Raw genomic sequence first — 17,480 nt, 5'->3', positions numbered from 1 at the left:
AGGAAGTCCTGCATGCATTTCAGCTGGACTTTGGTCTTCGCTCTCAATCTAGAGAGATTAAAGAGCTTTCCGTCTGATCTAGTCAGGAGATAGACACCCTCGGTTGCAGTTCAAAACGCATGCTTCAGCATGACAGCAAAGAAGATCCCAAAAAGTGTTGGTGCGAGGACACAGTCCTGTTTCACTCCGCTTCGGATGTCAACGGGGTCTGATGTTGAGCCGTCAAAAACTACAGTGCCTTTCATTCCCTCATGGAAAGATCTGATGATGTTAAGGAGACGAGGTAGACATCCAATCTTGGGAAGTATTTTAAAAAGGCCATCCCTGCTAGTTCATCCTAATCTTAATGTTAATCTTTCTGTCTGTAAATTACTTGAGTGGCTGGAATCCAGTTCATCATAGGCCATTGTAAATGGGCTGGGTATTCTACTCCAGCAACAAGGACTGTGCAAGTAATTGCACAATTGGTCACTCAACTCCTGCTTGAGCAATTGCCCAGTGGCAGTAGCTATGCAACTGCATTTCAGCCAGTGTAACAGATATCACATGAAAGAGGGTTTGTGTCTCTCTATATATGTTCACAGAATGTCTTTGGTAGACTGTGTTCTTAGATGTAGGGAGCTCTTTACCGATTTAGGGGTGTGACAACCCCAGACCTACTGGGATATGCCACAGTTTCACTAAGCTGCCACCAACCATTCCCTATAAGAAGTCACACAGACCAGGGATGGATTTTTAACAAATAAAGGAATAAGGTTTATTTAAATAACACACAGGGAAAAAATAAAATGATCAAGTGAATAAGATACAGTAACGTGGCTTAGTCTCAATCATACATACACCAGTTTGGTTCACACAGAACACCTTTAAATAAAGCACAGACCCTGAACCTATCAGTTCTGGCTACCCATACAGACACCTGAACCTATCAGGTTGGTACTGACTGACACACAGTAGTACCCTGTCTGACACACAGACTCCCACACCAGCTTCTTCTCTCAGCTCTCCTCCAGCTTCTCCTTCTGCTTCACACAAACTCCACATATATATACAGTACAGCCCCTCCTCCTGATGTCCCGCCTTCCATTCCCCATAAGATGGAACTTTCCCTCCAAACCCATGACAGACAGGTAACATCAGTGCTGTATGTAACAAGGGGTACAGGTGAACAGGCAGTTTTTGAACGTTATAATCCAACCTTTGATTAAACACTGGGTCTTTAGGGTTAGGGATACAGTAATACAAAAGCAAGAGGACCTCTCACCATCAAATGACTTAAGAAATCTGGACTTTGCAGGTGATAACATGAAATCTGAGGATTCAAACACTGATGGCTATAGAAACAAGATCCTATTTAATCATTTAAGCAATGATTGTTTATATAGAGATACAAGTAACATCTCTCTTGAGTCCTCAGGGATTAAAAGAGTCACTCATTTGATAAAACTCAATGGTGTCTACAATCCCTGAAGAGGAAGTTCTAATCAATAAGTACTTCATTTCGTCTGCAACTGGACAATAGTGTATCATCAGTAGACTTCAAATGATCCTCCACTGACTAATTAGAAGCCTCTTCAGTTTAAATTCTTTGCAAGAGCATCTGAAAGCTCACTCCTGAAGCTCAACTTTTGCACTGACTGCCAAAATGGCAGCTCAAGTCCATCTCTACTTGAAAGAACAATGTTTACCTCCCAAGATCTTTGGGAATTTTTCAAAAACTTTTTCAAGTAATAAGTCCTCTAATGGTCATGTCTAACTCTGCCTGCATAGGCATACAAAGCTACCAAGGCTGGCTGGGTACTCAGTGTACCAGCCAGAAACTTATACTGGCATTAGCAATAAGAAGACTGAAACAAGAGGACTAACTGGAAAATTACTTTTTTTATATCTGAATGTGAAGAGAATATAAAAAAATTACTGTGGCAGGAAAAGAAAGAGTACATTAGGAGACCTACATCTGCCAAGATCTGGGCTTGGCAGCCTCAGAAAGAGATACAGCTAGATTTTAGTCAAGGGAATGAGAGGTTATACTGACACTCTAGATAATCAAATTTCAGCACAGTTGCAAGCCCATAGAGTCAATATGTAAAAAAAAAAAAGAGTACAGTATTGTAAAAAAATGTATAAGGTTGAAGAAGGCAAGAGTCCAGCTGAGGGGTGTGTGTGAAATATAATTAAAATGAGGCTTTCTGAGTAGTGATTTAAATTGTGATTTAAATCAATTTGATTGAAAGCAATCCACCCTGTTTCAAACAAATCTCATAAGAGTCAGAGGCTCTGAAAATAATTTAATAGTGGAGACATGTTATTGTCTTCTTGATGAAAACGCTCACAGTGGTCTTGAGATGGAGAGAGAAATCAGGGAGGCATGCGGGGAAGACAGTGTTGTAATAATGAGTCACTTTCACTGCCATCACATTGATGGGATGTTTTTCTGTCACAACAAATACCTATATATCGTTAATGATGGTTCCTCAGAACAAATCATCATGTCTGGAGATTATCTCAGACTTTAGAAAATGAGATTTAGAATCAATTAGTTATAGATACAATTCCAAAGCTGGAAAACCAGTTAGCTACTCTTATGGTGACAATCCTGTAGCTTTTTATTTGAAAATAATTAAAACCGTAAAATAGAGTAATACTAGAAGCCCTTAGCCCTGGCTGGTGAATGTTTGGCAATCCAGATGTTTTGGACTGCAACTTCCACTGTCGTTTATCATTGACAATACAGGCTGCAGATTCTGGGACTTGTAGTCTAGAATATGTGGAGTCCTAAAGGTTCACCACCCACTGTCCTAGCCTGTACCAAGTGGTACAAAGAATATTTAAATAGTGTGGTCATAACCACTGTAACTGTAAAAGTAACTAGAGTAGTTATATTTACATCAGAAAAGGAATATAAAGAAAGGAATGTAATACAAAATTCCCACTGATTCAATGGACCCAGGCTTAGATGTTACATCAAGTAACAGAATTTCAGTTTTATAATTTTGCTGTTTGTCAAATATTTATATCTAAACCTATAACCTTTATTTTCAGTCAATTGATGTCCAGCATGTAGTAATATACTACACTGTTGTTTGTGTACTAAGGGCTTGTCTGCGCAGGCTCATTTGGAATGAACTGGTACAGGCTAAATAGGGTCACAAAGGCCAGGTAGCGATCCAGTATGCCATCTGCTGCAATCCTTAAATCCAAATGGCGTGCTCACCTTAAGTGATCCTATTTGGTCCTCCTGCCTTGCGGGGGGTGGGGGTGGCTTCTTCTCTCTCCTGTCTCATTGTTTCTCCAGGAGGAAGTTTTCCATTTTCCCCCTAAGTGATACAGCACATTAGCACATTCTTCATTAGTTTTTTTTTTAAATCCCTTTCCTCCCTCTGCTCTGTGAAGTGGCCAATACTCGGCAGTGAATTCAGGCAAATTCTCAACTTAATCTTTCAGAAAAGGCAAAGAAAAGAAAAGAAAGTCCCTCGCCTTGTCTCCTCCAGTTACTTTCTATTTATGAGAGGAAGGTTTCAAATATTTTGTAAGTGGTACAGTGCCTTAACACTGCTTTAATACAGTTTTTTAAAAAAATTCCTCTGCTCTATTTAATTTCCCAATATTGTGAAGTGTCTGTCTTCTTAAGCCAAATAGCAGTATGGAATTTTTTTTTAAAGGCAAATATAAGCCTTTTCAAGACATGGGTGAAATACTCTGGGCATGGGACGGTTCATTCTAACAATTATGACCGCAAAAGAAGCAAACCAGCCTGTCTCTGCAGTGGACTGCAGAGGGACAAATGCCCATCTGATCACACTCTAAGCTGCAACTATTATGAAGGAGTTGATTCACCAAATCCCCACTGATTCAATTGGTTTGCTCTACTTATATTGCTAAGTAACATGATTTCAGCTATAGCATGCAAGGAATTTGTTAAATTGCTGTTATCATAACAAGGAAGTAATGTCCTTTTTATTACTTTTAACAAAAGTTTAAAAGTTATGAAATTAAACTTTTGCAATAACTTTTAGCAGCATTAACTTATCAAATTAAATGTCTTACTAGTTCAGAATAATTGTATTAGTTCTTTATTTCCAAGAGCTCTATATGCTATTCATCCAAGAGATCTCAAAGAATTCAAATGGGAAATTGATGTGTTTTGTGTGTGTTGTGGGGAGCTGTAGCTCAGTAAAAGAACATACAGTATGATCAAGTAGGACTGCAAAACTATTTTCTCTGAAATCATTGTGGACTGCTGCCAGCCAGTTCTGATGAACTGGCCTAGAAGAATCAAGGATCTGATTCACTTTAAGGCAACTTGCTATATTCTGCTAAGACCAGCCTCTCTATTAGAAGACTGGAAAGTAGCTGTAAAACATCGGTTTTGAAGGAGGAGGCAGCTTTACCCTAAATTTAGGGGAAGGGGCTATTCTAGTCAAAAGTCATCTGTCCTAATTGCTAACCATTTGTATTTTCCACTGAGGGTGTTATTGCTCTAAGGCTTGCCCATAGGGATTGTTTGGCCACTATGAGAATGCTGCTTAGACTGGCCTTTTGTCTGATTCAGCCTGGTTGTTTTTACATTGAGGTGGGCATATGTTCTAATGCTAGAAATCCCAGTTTGTTCCCCACTGCTATCAGAGTGTACATGGGGTAAAGCCTTCTCTGTTGTAGTGCCCAGGCTATGGAACTCTCTATTCCAACAAGCTTTTTTAGTCTTCTTTCTCATGTTATCTAGATTCATTGGTTACAAATCCATTACTGCTGTTTATATTATATGTTGGTTGCATTTATGTATTTGTGCTCTTACTTTTTGCATGTATGTGCATGTGTATTTATTTATTTATTTATTTATTTATTTATTTATTTATGGTATTACCTTAATGTGATTGCTTATAGTGCCTCATTATTACTCACCTGGGACTTCTGAATTGCTGACTGGGAGCCAGGATAGAATTTTTTTCAATAAACAAACACAATGTGAACAGGAAACCCCACTTGATTTTACAGTACCATTTGTCCACAAAAAGTAGGGGTATTATTTGTGACAAGGAGCTTTGTGGGTAAGGAGATCTACTGTGGTACCAGTGGTTCTTTTGGGCGTATATTTTTGGTGAAAGGAGATAACAGCACAGGCAAAAGGTCAGAAAAACAGGAATAAATTAGGCAAAAAGAATGCAGAGATTCCGTCAAATTCTGAAGATTTGATATTGAAATTTCAGATTATTATCATTGACAAATAAGCACACATAATCCACATAAACACCTTTGTCTAAATATCCAAAACCATGTTGCTCCTTCTCAATATATTTTAAACAACTATTTTGTTCATTTCTGAACTATGAAATGGCAATCAAGAAATGTTTCAGACTCCATTAGCTTCTTTCAACAAGACCCTTAAGAGTAGTATGTTCTTTGAATATTGGCAAATGAATGTAAATAATCCTGTATCAGCACTCTCTAGGTACGGTGACATTCTCCCTCTGTCATTATACTATTTTAAAAAAGTTGCACAGTGTAAATATATGACAGCTAATTATTTCATAGGGTAATCTTGGTGTGTCTCCAAGTTAAAAGAAACAGGGCTTATTTATGACTCAAATTTCACCTTTTAACCTATTGCATTATGACTGCAAAGAAATAGTGAAGAAGGTAGGCAAAAGAGTAATAGGTGATATTCTTTCTCTGGAACACCAGAGTTTTTATGATGTTGTGACATCAATTGTTTTAACCTTCCCATTTTCTGTTAATACTGAATACTTGAAGCTGCTAAAGGAGAAAGAACGGTAAATCTGCTGCTACAAGAACCACCGAGCATCATTAAACACAAAAATACACAGCATTTCTCTATGCCTTTCTGAATTGGCAGAATTGATGTACATAGAGGTATCAAACTGTCCACAACACTACTGCTGTATATACTCCCATTACTTTCTCTCCTTGATGTCGTTGGTAAAGGTCTTGTCAAAAAACGCTGCCAATATATATTGTTCTAATTATTAGTTCTTGGAGTAGTTCGTTTGGAAAATGCAGAGCGATGCTTGGAGTTTCTGGCGTTGCCCCGGACTGGTGACGTGATTTCACTGATTGTACTTTCCTATGTGATGAGCAAATGATTGTCATCCCGAAAAGTCTTAAGGGACATGGATGTCATCTTAATAAAGAAATTATAAAGCACATCTTTCTATGAGAAACAATGTAAATTCCTGACCTGTCGCAGAAAATAGTTCTCTAATTGGTTTTGTGTGGTGGTGCAGCAGAATCGTTTTCCCCAAACGTCATTCTGACGAATCGCTACTGTACATCATTGTCAGCAGTTCAGCAAAATCTTCCTAATAAGACCACTATTACATAAATGTGATCATCTTCTCCCTCTCCCACCCCCAAAAGAGTTATTTCTATATGATAGTTAAAAACCCAACCTGTATTGCTTGATCTATGCAACAGTATTGTAAGCCTGAGAGGGTTTTTCTGTTCCAAGCCTTCTGATGAGGTTATGTCTTACTTCTACTGAAATACGATGGAGAATTTTGAAGGAGCAGCCCTGTTGATCTATTCTAATGAAAAGAACCAAGAGATTTGTGATATATTAAAGACAAACAAATATTTAAATAACATAGTGTAATAGCATAAGCTTCCATGCACTGGATCCATTTTTTGAAATTATTTGTGGTAAAGTTATTGCATATTTTTAGCAAGCCAACCCAGTCATTGCAAACTCATTAATCCCCTTATATTTCTTTACTCTTCTAACATACAAATACTAATAGCCATAAATAGCTATCTAAGAGGAGGCTACAATGGGGCAGATCTATCTCAGGGACCCCAAGTACATTTACAGAAAACTCTACAAGTGTAAATTTACCACTGGCAATATGAAATGGGGTTTCTGGAGGTAGGCAAGCATAGCTTTTGATTTACTAGATCCACCGCACCGCCAGCACCAACACCTTGCCCTAATTTCAAGCTGATACAGGTGGTGTCCAGCTTGTTAGTTCCAATAGGAAGGAAAAGTTGGGAGGGAGAAATGTCAGGGAAGTACATTACCTGTATCAGCCTCAGGAAAGTAGAAGGGTTTCCTTGTTTCATTCTTTCAACTCCAGCCACACTTACGAGTCTTCTATTGGAAAGAAGTAGCATGGTTGGTTTTCAAACAACATAGGGATTTCTCTGTAGCAGCACATTAGCCATGGACTTTCCTCCTGACTGAAATCAGTCTGGTTAATCTCCTGAAGAGTGGTCCAAAATGTATGGTTTGATCTGGCCTGTGGTTATGAAAGGAGGCATGTAAAACTATTTTAACCTGTTTTCAGGGTTTTTTTTTTAAAATAAGGTTTAAATGTATCTATTTCCTGTCCATTGCTTTCAGTGCCCTAGTAAGCAGAAGAGTAAATAAATTCAAGAATAATAAATAAATAATGAAACCTACAAAACAGTTTGTGCTGCCATATACTCCTGTTCCTGATACGGGGTCAACAAATCTGTCCGTGTTTTGCCCCAATAAATAGCACTAATTGCCGGAATCATCATTATCATCTTGCATTTGCAGAGCTGGACGAGACCCTATGGATCATTGGGTCCAGCCGCTGTCAAGGAAGCACGGTGGAAAATCAAACTCCCAACCTGTGGCTCTGCAGCCAGAGACCTAAACCACCGAGCTATCCAGCAATTCTGTGCCACAGCTAAAAGTTGTATGCTCCATTATGCACACATTTATGTGTACAATTGAATTTTAAATTGGAGGCCATCGAAAGCATGCAAATGCGAGTAGATAAATAGGTACCATCTCGGTGGGAAGGTAAACAGCGTTCCGTGTCTAAATCACACTGGCCATGTGACCACGGAAAGATTGTCTTCGGACAAACGCTGGCTCTATGGCTTGAAGAGCGGGATGAGCGCCGCCCCCTAGAGTCGGACACGACTGGACGAAAATTGTCAAGGGGAACCTTTACCTTTACCTTTCATAAGCCAATCATGACTGTAAACGATTTCAAAGGAAAACTTAGTGGTGGAAATAGAATTTCCTGCCAAGTAATAATATATGAAGCACATTGTCTTTTTAGTGTTAAAATACACAGTATGCACATGTTACTTGTACTGGTTGGTTCAGTTTTTGAGTTACTTGTCACCATCTGTTTCTTGGCCATTGTTTCTAGTACTTTCCTGCATTGATACAAACTTTAAAGCAATCTGACATGTTCCTAACAAAATGGTTGCAGTGGAAATCAGAAATTTGGCAGTAATTGGGCAGAGATGGAAATCAAAAGAAACAAAAAGGAGGAACATTTTTATTTTATTTTCTGATGCCATTAAATATAAGAGCTGACTCTGCTTATGAAACAATAAAGAGTTTTTCCAAGGCTCTCTCCTACTGAAATGTCTCTTTATATTCCACTGAGGAGTGAGGGAAAGAGATTTTAGCATCAGCAGACATTGCTAGACTTCTAAGAAGAACTTTATTAAACTGTCATTGTGGACTTGATATAAATGGGTCTAATACTGAAAGCCCGATGCTTTTCAAAGACGTTGTCTGATCTCTTGAACTCCTTGGTGGATGTGAGAATTGCCTCTCACAACTGGTCAGATGCTTGGGCTTGTGAGTCAGCAGTGATGGCTTAGCTTGCTGTGTTTCCAGATGAGAAGCAGAACTCCTCTGAGGTATTTTGTGACTGGCCTGGCCACACATTTCAGTGAACTGGGAAGGAATTGGATTTGTCTTTCAGTGGTGGAAGATGAATATTGGAAAGGCATACTCAGGATTTTAATTCCTCTCTGTATTGACTGCAGTGTGGAGGGGGTGATGATCTGTAGCGGAACAAACTCTCACAGTCAACTAAACTAAGTACATGCTGAATGGCATTTGTGTTTTATGGGATGTGTTGATTTTTTAATATTAATATGAGTTGCCTTGAATGGTGGAACATTTTAAACTGATTTATGGTGTGTATATGAGTGTGTGTAAGTGTATTTATACTGTTATCAGTATAGAAATTTTTGCACATATTATAGGCAAATATAGTGACAATGGCTTCTATATTCTATAATAGAAAAAGCACGCTTCTAAATATTCTGGTGGCCCAGTTCCGTATGCAGCATCTGGAGTTCTGGAAGCCATGAAAGAAGTCGAATGGCTCTTACAAATGCCTGTGTTCTATTGTTCAGCTATTGAGTCCCACAGGCCTTGATTCTTAGCATGTCTTATATTTTCAACCATAGGAGTAGGAAGTGAATTTTGATTCTTGTGAGACAGGGAAGGAAGCTGCCAAACGGAAAACGTATTTGGTTGCCAGTGTATATTTGGAACTCGAATCAAAGCCTTTATATGGAAGCAAGCTCCTTTGATAGCAGTTGACTATGCATACAACCCTAAGCATGTTTGCCCAGATGTAAGTTACATCATGTGCACTGGGGTTACTCTCAAGTTAAAGTACATAGGATACCTAGGGATATCTTTGTTTTGATTTTTGTTTTCGTTCAGAGAGACCACCACACCTTTTCCTTTACTGAAAAACCTTTTCATCTTCTGAGAGTTAACTCCCTCCCTTTAATGTCATCACCATTTAAAATATGGATGCAAACAGTGTTGTTTATTGGGTTGCAGTTTGTTAGAAATTATGCTACTAATGTGCATTGCTTAGGTAAGTTGGAAGAATTTGATTCAACACAGAGATCCTTTTTTCTTTCTTAGATTTTTATACAGACTGCATTTTTCAATTTATTTTTTTTCCATTTCAATCTTTGTGTTGATTTGAATAGTTGCTTTGCAACATAAGAGTTCAATTTTTGGCATGTAATAACTAAAAATCATCAGAGGGATAGAGGTGTTGATGTCCTGACACTTCCTTTGTCAGGACTGTATTGCGTGAAGCCTTACATTTGAATGGGCTTACATAGAATAAGCGGGTATAAAGACAGCAAGAGCTGAGTCCTAAACAGATTGACTTGGAAACAAATCCAAATACTCCTAGGGGAGTATAGTTCATGGGCTTGTATAAGAAATGTATAGAATCTTATTCCAGAACTAATATATTCAGAACAGGGTGTAATAATAAACTGTTTGCCCATGCTTGAAAGATGATTTGCTTGAAATTATGTTGATATTTAAATAGATAAGAATTGGGAATTATTTTGCAAAATCTTGGAGTGGAGATCACAAAGAAAACAGCTCGTATTTTTCATCCAAAATAGCAGATGGTGGACAGATGGTTTAAATTAATATTAATTAATTTTTAAAGAAATCTTAAATTGTTTACCCTGAATGCTCAAAGTTGGGAAGCTAGCTGACATCTTCAGGTTAATAGCATTCAAAATCAGCTTGTTAAATACCAGAGCAGAGTGTAGTTTATGTTCAGTCTTTTGGTCACAACTTTGATGCCTGTAGTAAAATGTGACTCTCAGAATGATTTCATTCTTAAAGATTGGGTTGTGGCCAAGGGAAAAATTCTCAAATCTCTAAATACTTTGGGGGCAAACTTTTGAAGACAGCTCTTATTTATTACTTCTGTCTACAAACTGTCCAAAGATTTGCAGTTTGTTTCATGTGCAAATATTCTGACACATTGCTTGTTCCAATATGAGTAATTTTACATGAAAGAAAGATCCTATATATGTCTGCTCAGTAAATCTTACTGAATGCAGCTAGGTTTATTCCCAGGTAAGAGAAATTAGTGTGTAGCCTTAATGGATTTTCTGTTCTTCTGCTAATGAATTCTTTTATCTAAAAATCTAACAATATCAAAGCCAAGATCCTGGCCTTTTTGCATTTTCCTTGCTTAAAACTTTATTATTGTAAGCTGAAAGCATACTTTGATTTCAAATCTGTGATAAACAAGAAAAACAAAAAGGACGGTATGTGGATAATACCATTCTCCTTTAAAGTTAACTTTGATGGAATTATTGAGGTGTGTTTTTCTAGATCCACCAAATACATTTTAATAAGCAAAGGTAAAGGTTCCCTTTGACATTTAGTCCAGTCGTGTCCGACTCTAGGGCGCGGTGCTCATCCCCGTTTCCAAGCCATAGAGCCAGCGTTTGTCCGAAGACAGTTTCCATGGTCATGTGGCCAGTGCAACTAGACACAGAACGCCATTACCTTCCCACCAAGGTGGTATCTATTTATCTACTCGCTTTTTCTTTACATGCTTTCGAACTAGGTTGGCCGGAGCTGGGACAAGCGACAGGAACTCACTCCGTTGCATGGATTCAATTTTAAGACTGTTGATCTTCTGACCTTGCAGCACAGAGGCTTCTGTGGTTTAACCTGCAGCACCACCACGTCCCTGAAAAATACATTTTAATAGATGTATATAAACTTTTCCTATTGCACAGAGTGGGAATTATGAATAGTTTATTCTGCATTATTCTGAACACAGGGATGAATGTTGACAATTTAAGCTAGTCATGTCAGCCAACCTTTGCCAACATTGTCACTGATCTAATAACTTTGTGTTGGATCCAAAAGCTCTCTTCCTTGAACACAGTTCTTTTTGTCAGAGTTCTTTCTATTTACAGAAAGGAAACTTTGGATAACATATTGTTGTTGAGTTTAAATGGAAGGTTGTTATTTTTCTTTCTAGGAACTAATATCCTCAGCTAGAATCCTGCTGGAAAAAACTGTGCTCACAATTGCAATTGCACAACCAGTTCCCCCCTCTGTCCGACTGTCCATCACACAACCAATTTTGCAACCAATTAGATGATAAACATCCCAGCAAAGAGGGATAACTGCTTGCACAATGACTGTTGTGAACATGCCTCCCAATAGGATTCTGACCCTCCTATCTGTGCTCAGGTTTGTTCCTGAACCTAAGATTGTAGCAATTACAAAACCATTGCACTAAATTCTGTGCTGAAACACATTTTGTAAACCTGAACCTTGTGTTTTTAATGTAATTTAAACCATCAGTGTTTAAATTATGCAACCATTGTGTACAGGGCTATAATTTTACCAGCCTAATCAGTTTCTCAGTGTGTGGAATGACTGCCAGCTCAAGCAGTGAAAAAAAATCTGTTACACCCGAGTTGTTAAAGAAGCCCTAACATTGTGACAATTGCAGTAGATTCCACAATGCTCACTTAGGAGTCAGGAGCACTTGAAACCATTTCTGACAGCTGTCCCTTTTGCCTTTCTCCACAGATCATTTTTGATAGCAATATTCTTGGGATGCTGCATCACAGTCATTCTCCCCTAAAGAATGGGGGCAGACAGACCTGTGTAGACAGAGCCATTATATGTAAATAGAAATGGTGGTAGCTAATTTGATACATACTATTAAGTTTTTCAAGAAGAAATTGTTTGCTTTTTCTCTCATGCTGACGCGACTGTGTGCAATTCTTTGGGAGACTAAGCCATGTGATTTAAATCATACTAGCCTTTTTCAGATAATGACCACAGTCCTGTTGCTTAGTATATATAGTAAAGCACACAAAAATAGTCTTATTGAATCAGTGGGGATTTAGTAGGTCAACTACTCCATAGGTTCCATTGATTCAAATGTATAACGGCCTCCTTCTGCCTCACAAAGGAAGGTCGCTACGTCACTCCACTGTTACTCTTCTGGTAGTCTGCCACCAACCATTCCCTGCAATAAGTATCTTCAGGCCGGAATGGATTTCAAACAAAATAACTAAAGTTTATTGATTGGTACATTAAGATTGGTATAACAAATAAATCAGGTAATCACATAAAGAAAGGCTCTAGCTCACACAGACTCCTATCTCCACACAATCTGATCACTATCTCATCTCAACACTCACAGATCCTGATCTGACCCTCACACACATACATACCCCTATATATCCCAGCTCCTCCCCCTGATGTCCCGCCTTCCGACCACCATTGGATGTTAACACTCCAGCCTAAACCTTGAAGGACAGGTGACATCATAGCTGTTTGTAACAAAATGGACCTACTCTCACTGTGACTTAATATGCTAAAGTAAGTCACAGTTACAGTTAGGCCCATTGAAATCAATGGAACTTGCAGAGAGGTTTACTCACCAAATTCCTGTTGATTCAGTTGGTTCACTCTAGTGCAATTTACTATGCTAAGCAATAGGATTTGGGCCATTCCTTGTTTCTATGAACAATCCTTGCGAGAACTTAATTTTGCATGATAAGTTATATTCAGAGCCTCTCTTCACGTTTCGGTAGTATGGAAACAACTTTGTTTGTTAAGAAGTGGTGAACTGTAACACAAGGTTGCCATTGGACCAGTGCCAATTAAAATAGAGTCTCTGGTGACATATCAAATTAGGGCCACTAAAAGTGAAATATGCCGGCTGATATCAAAGTACATCAACTGCTAACAGGGGTGTAGTGGTAAAGTAGGTGGATAATTGCTGAGGATATATAGAAAATCTCTGCAGAGACCTAACCTGTGAGGTCAACTTACAACATTTGAATGCTGAACTTGGAAAAACTGCTTTTTGAGCTAGAAGTCCCAGAATATCTCTGGCAGCATAGCCACATTTCCAAACTCTGGTTGAATTTTTGCTTATGTTTTTGGTGTTTTGATTTGTTTTTAATTCTCTAAATGCACTTAGTTCCTCAGAGGGAACGGTTCCGAATTATTTATGCAGGAAGGCAGTCTAACAGACAATTCTTCTTCTCTCCAGTCTGAATGCCTGTTGGGTCCATGGGTGTGCTTGGTAAATGGAATCCCAGGATATTGCCATAATGTAAAGCGAACCAAAGCATGCTGCTTATATACTGCCCCATAGTGCTTCAAACACTCTCTGTTTTGAGGGCAATATGCAGGCTGCACATTGCCCTCCCCCCAGCTAGCTGGGTACTCATTTTACTGACCTCAGAAGGGTAGAAGGCTGAATCAACCTTGAGCCGGCTACCTGGGATTGAAACCCGGGTTCTGAGCACAGTTTGCAGTACAGCAGTTTGACCACTGCACCTCGAGGCTCTTAATGCCTTGTCACTTTCATATAATAATCCTGGCTGTAGTTTTATGCAACCAGATTCTCAGGTAGCCTTGAGTAAATATGTATAGATTACTCTATACACCCTCCATCCTAAATAAATCCACTAGGGGTGCAATTAGAGTTAGTAGCCATTTGGGATTTAGCATTGTTAGTAAATAAATTGTGAGATGCTGTCAAATTCATCCTCCCGGTATATTCTTAAATAAGAAACTGTATAAAGAGAGAACATAGAGGAATTATTTATGATTTGTGAGCAGGTGCAACACTGCTTCTTGCAGAAACATTAGAAAAAAAGATAAAACTGTGATGGAAAACCGTTATAGGGAAATTTGTAGCACATCAATGATGTGTCAATGTATACTGTTATTACTATTGTATATGTAAAAATAATAATACAGATATGTACTACTAAACTGTAGGTTTGCATATCTGATATCTTTTTTTTGGTTTCTGCTCTTGTTTTTGTTTAAAATCAAAATATTGTTTGCGGGACAATTATTTTTTCTCAACTTGGCTGATTTTGTTTACAGTTGTCTTGAGTATGATGCCACATTTCTAATTACTCTTTAGGCAACATGATCTTGTATCTCACCATTGTCAGAGACCTTGTGCACTTTCCTTCTGTGACTGCCACACAGATCTTCTAACATGGAATAAAATGCTCAGATTGTCATTGTTGGCCTTAAATTGGCATGCTGGCTTTGATTAATTTCTTTTTCTCCTCCAGGCAGGTATATGACCTTTGTAATGGAGCCCTTGCACTTTTCTTCTGTGATCAAGCATGGCAAGTACTTGGAATTTAAAGAAATTGCTGATCAAATGTCATCCCGAGCATTTGATCACCCACCAATTCTGAATGAGAAGTGGCCAGACCTAAATGAACATCTGCACAGGAATTATCAGTATCTTTCAGGAAAACCATTGGACACACTCTCTGACCATATGATGAAAAGCCTCCAAAATATATTTCAGACAAAGTTCTCACAAGTGGCAGACTGGGAGACAGAGTCACTGAATAAGTTTTGCTTTTCCATCATGTTCCAAGCCAGTTTTGTGACCCTTTATGGAAAATATCCTGGTGCAAAGGGCCTTAATGTTACTGATGAGATTGGAGACAAATTTCTCAAGTTCGATGCTAAGTTTTCCTATTTAGTTGCAAACATTCCAGTTGAATTCTTGGGAGTGACCAAGAGGATTCGGAAGGAGCTCATCAATTTTTTTAAACCCCAAAATATGGCAGAATGGTTGGGAATTTCTGAAGTAGTCCAGGAGAGAAAAAATCTTTTTGAGAGGTACGAGGAGTTCAGCGATTACGACAAAGCAGGTAGCCAACTTTTGAATGATTGCTTGTCTAGAATCAGATAATTTACTAGAGACCTTTGAAATAAAATAGCAAAATGGCGACCTTGAACATTTTTAATGTTTCTTCTAATTGGCTAATGATAAAATGTTTTACTCTGAAACAACCCTGTATGATAATTGATTCTCTCTTTCTTGGGTTTTTTTTTTTGTACAGAGGTGGTAAAACAAGATACTTAATGGTGATAATGAGAGAGATTATAACTGAGCTGCATTTCCTCTCTTTATTTCGTCCCCACCCCCACCTGAAATTACATTTCAAACTATTCTCATTAAGCAGAAAATTAGACTTCAGAAGCCTATTGGTCCTCATTAGCATTCACTGATCCTTGGCTGGGTCTGTGTCCTAACATCTTTTAATTAGCACACTGCAAATCTAATCAGTGTAATAAACGCTATTAATCTTCCTTTTCACTTATTTTCTCCCAGCACATCATTTTGCCTTCATGTGGGCCGCTGTGGGAAACACGATTCCAGCTACATTCTGGGCCATGTATTATCTTCTGCGGCACCCAGAAGCTCTTGCAGTGGTGCGTGACGAAATTGACCATTTGCTGCAGTCAACGGGTCAAGAGAGGAAGCCTGGATACAACATCCACCTCACCAGAGAACAATTGGACAACCTGGTCTACCTAGGTAATTTATTTTATCCTTTCTGAAGAAAACCAGGTATCTCCCTGTAAACTCAGTTTATCACTCATTCTATTTAGTGAGAAGGTGGAGAACACAGCTGCTTAATTGACATAATAACAACCATTTACATCAATTATAAATTATGTAGTTTATAGCTGGAGATACATTTGCTGCGTGTAAACATTAAAAGCCCAGGTAATTAACTAGGCAAGGTATGGAAAAGGCTGAATCAAAGCCTTGCAGTTATTTACAAAAAGTTTATGCATATTAAGTTTGATTCTAAACATCTGCTGAAGTGGTAATGCATTTCAGATACATCAGTGCTATACAGTATGAAGACAGACCTTTTCATAAATTGAAAAGGAGTGTTTGGAACAATCAATTTACTCTCCAAATATAATTATGTTTTACAACAGTCTCTCTGCGTGTGTTTTAAATCCTTTTAAGATCTAAAGCGGAAAGTATGTTCTAATTTATCTACAGGTTGGCACCTTACTAGCAAAGCAGAAAGGTATCAATTCAGATACCTATTTACAAAAATAAGGTGTACATGCAGAGTTAGGTAACTGGCTGGTATCCTGGCTCTTAAAGTTTTCTTTTTGGGGAAAAATGGGTTTTAATAAAATGTTGTTGCTGTTTTTGTTCAGTTTGGTGCCTCTTCTCAGTAGAAACTGATTGTCTAAAATCCTGATTAAAGAAAAAAGTAGAAGTGAGAACCAATTAAAGTATCCATGGTGATATATTGTACAGACTGTCAGGATTGTTTCAGACTGTACAGGGGAAACTGTGCATTTGAAAAATCACTCTTTCCAAATAGGTACATGGGTATATCATGTATATTCCAAACAAAGTTAGGTTAAATGCCTGATAAATGCTTTTAAGTGTGTACAGAAACCTTCATGTCAAATCACTTCTAAGCAACAGTTTCCCTCCCCTTCATGTGTTCTGAGGTGCTGCTGCCTCATTATTGCTGTATCATATTTGTTATGAATATTTGTTCAAAATCCCGTTGCTTTCAAGAATGACAAGTATATAGCATATGAACATAGCTGTTTAGTTCAAACGCACAGAGATATCCTAAGTATCAACTACACCAAGTAAACATCTCATGGTTCAGCAGCTGAACTAATATTGATTGAGATAAAGCATACAGTTGTGCCTAGAAGCTCGGAGTACATATTGGTTTTGTAGAAAGCCCAAAATATGGGGGAAATTGGCCCCCTTTTCCCTGCCAATTCTATGTCTACCCCTTCCCCACCTTTCCACCCACCTAACTCTCCTTGCTCCTCCTTTGGCTCCCATCATGTCTTTGAATTTTTATTTATTTATTTTTTAGTCTGCCTTCATGCACACATGCAGAGGTCTAGTTTTTTAAAACAAACAAGCAAACAAACAAACCTGTCCAAAGATGTTTTAATCACTTTTAAAAAATAAAATGAAGGGGGGGCTAGGAGTGGGCGTGACATTCCCACAATGTGACATCACAGCATTGAGAGCTAGGAGCCTTGGCAGACGAGGGGAACCTATCAATCGAGGTGGGAGCTCAGTGAAGGGAACAAAGTCCCCTCA

The 17,480-nt window shown here is 38.4% G+C and overlaps 1 protein-coding gene across 1 annotated transcript in view; it reads left to right on the top strand.

Moving 5' to 3' along the window:
• The window catches only part of CYP7B1 (cytochrome P450 family 7 subfamily B member 1), a 137,562-nt gene that overhangs the window by 94,876 nt on the left and 25,206 nt on the right, over window positions 1-17,480 (top strand). The window contains exons 3-4 of the mRNA XM_020811783.3: window positions 14,647-15,243; window positions 15,708-15,914. Of these exons, the coding sequence (XP_020667442.2) occupies window positions 14,647-15,243; window positions 15,708-15,914 (804 nt within the window). The remainder of the gene's footprint in view (window positions 1-14,646; window positions 15,244-15,707; window positions 15,915-17,480) is intronic.

The sequence above is a fragment of the Pogona vitticeps genome, chromosome 4 (assembly GCF_051106095.1).
Source record: "Pogona vitticeps strain Pit_001003342236 chromosome 4, PviZW2.1, whole genome shotgun sequence".
Lineage (NCBI taxonomy): Eukaryota > Metazoa > Chordata > Lepidosauria > Squamata > Agamidae > Pogona > Pogona vitticeps.
The sequence above is the reverse complement of the archived record's forward strand: the minus strand, read 5'-3'. Positions and strand labels throughout refer to the sequence as shown.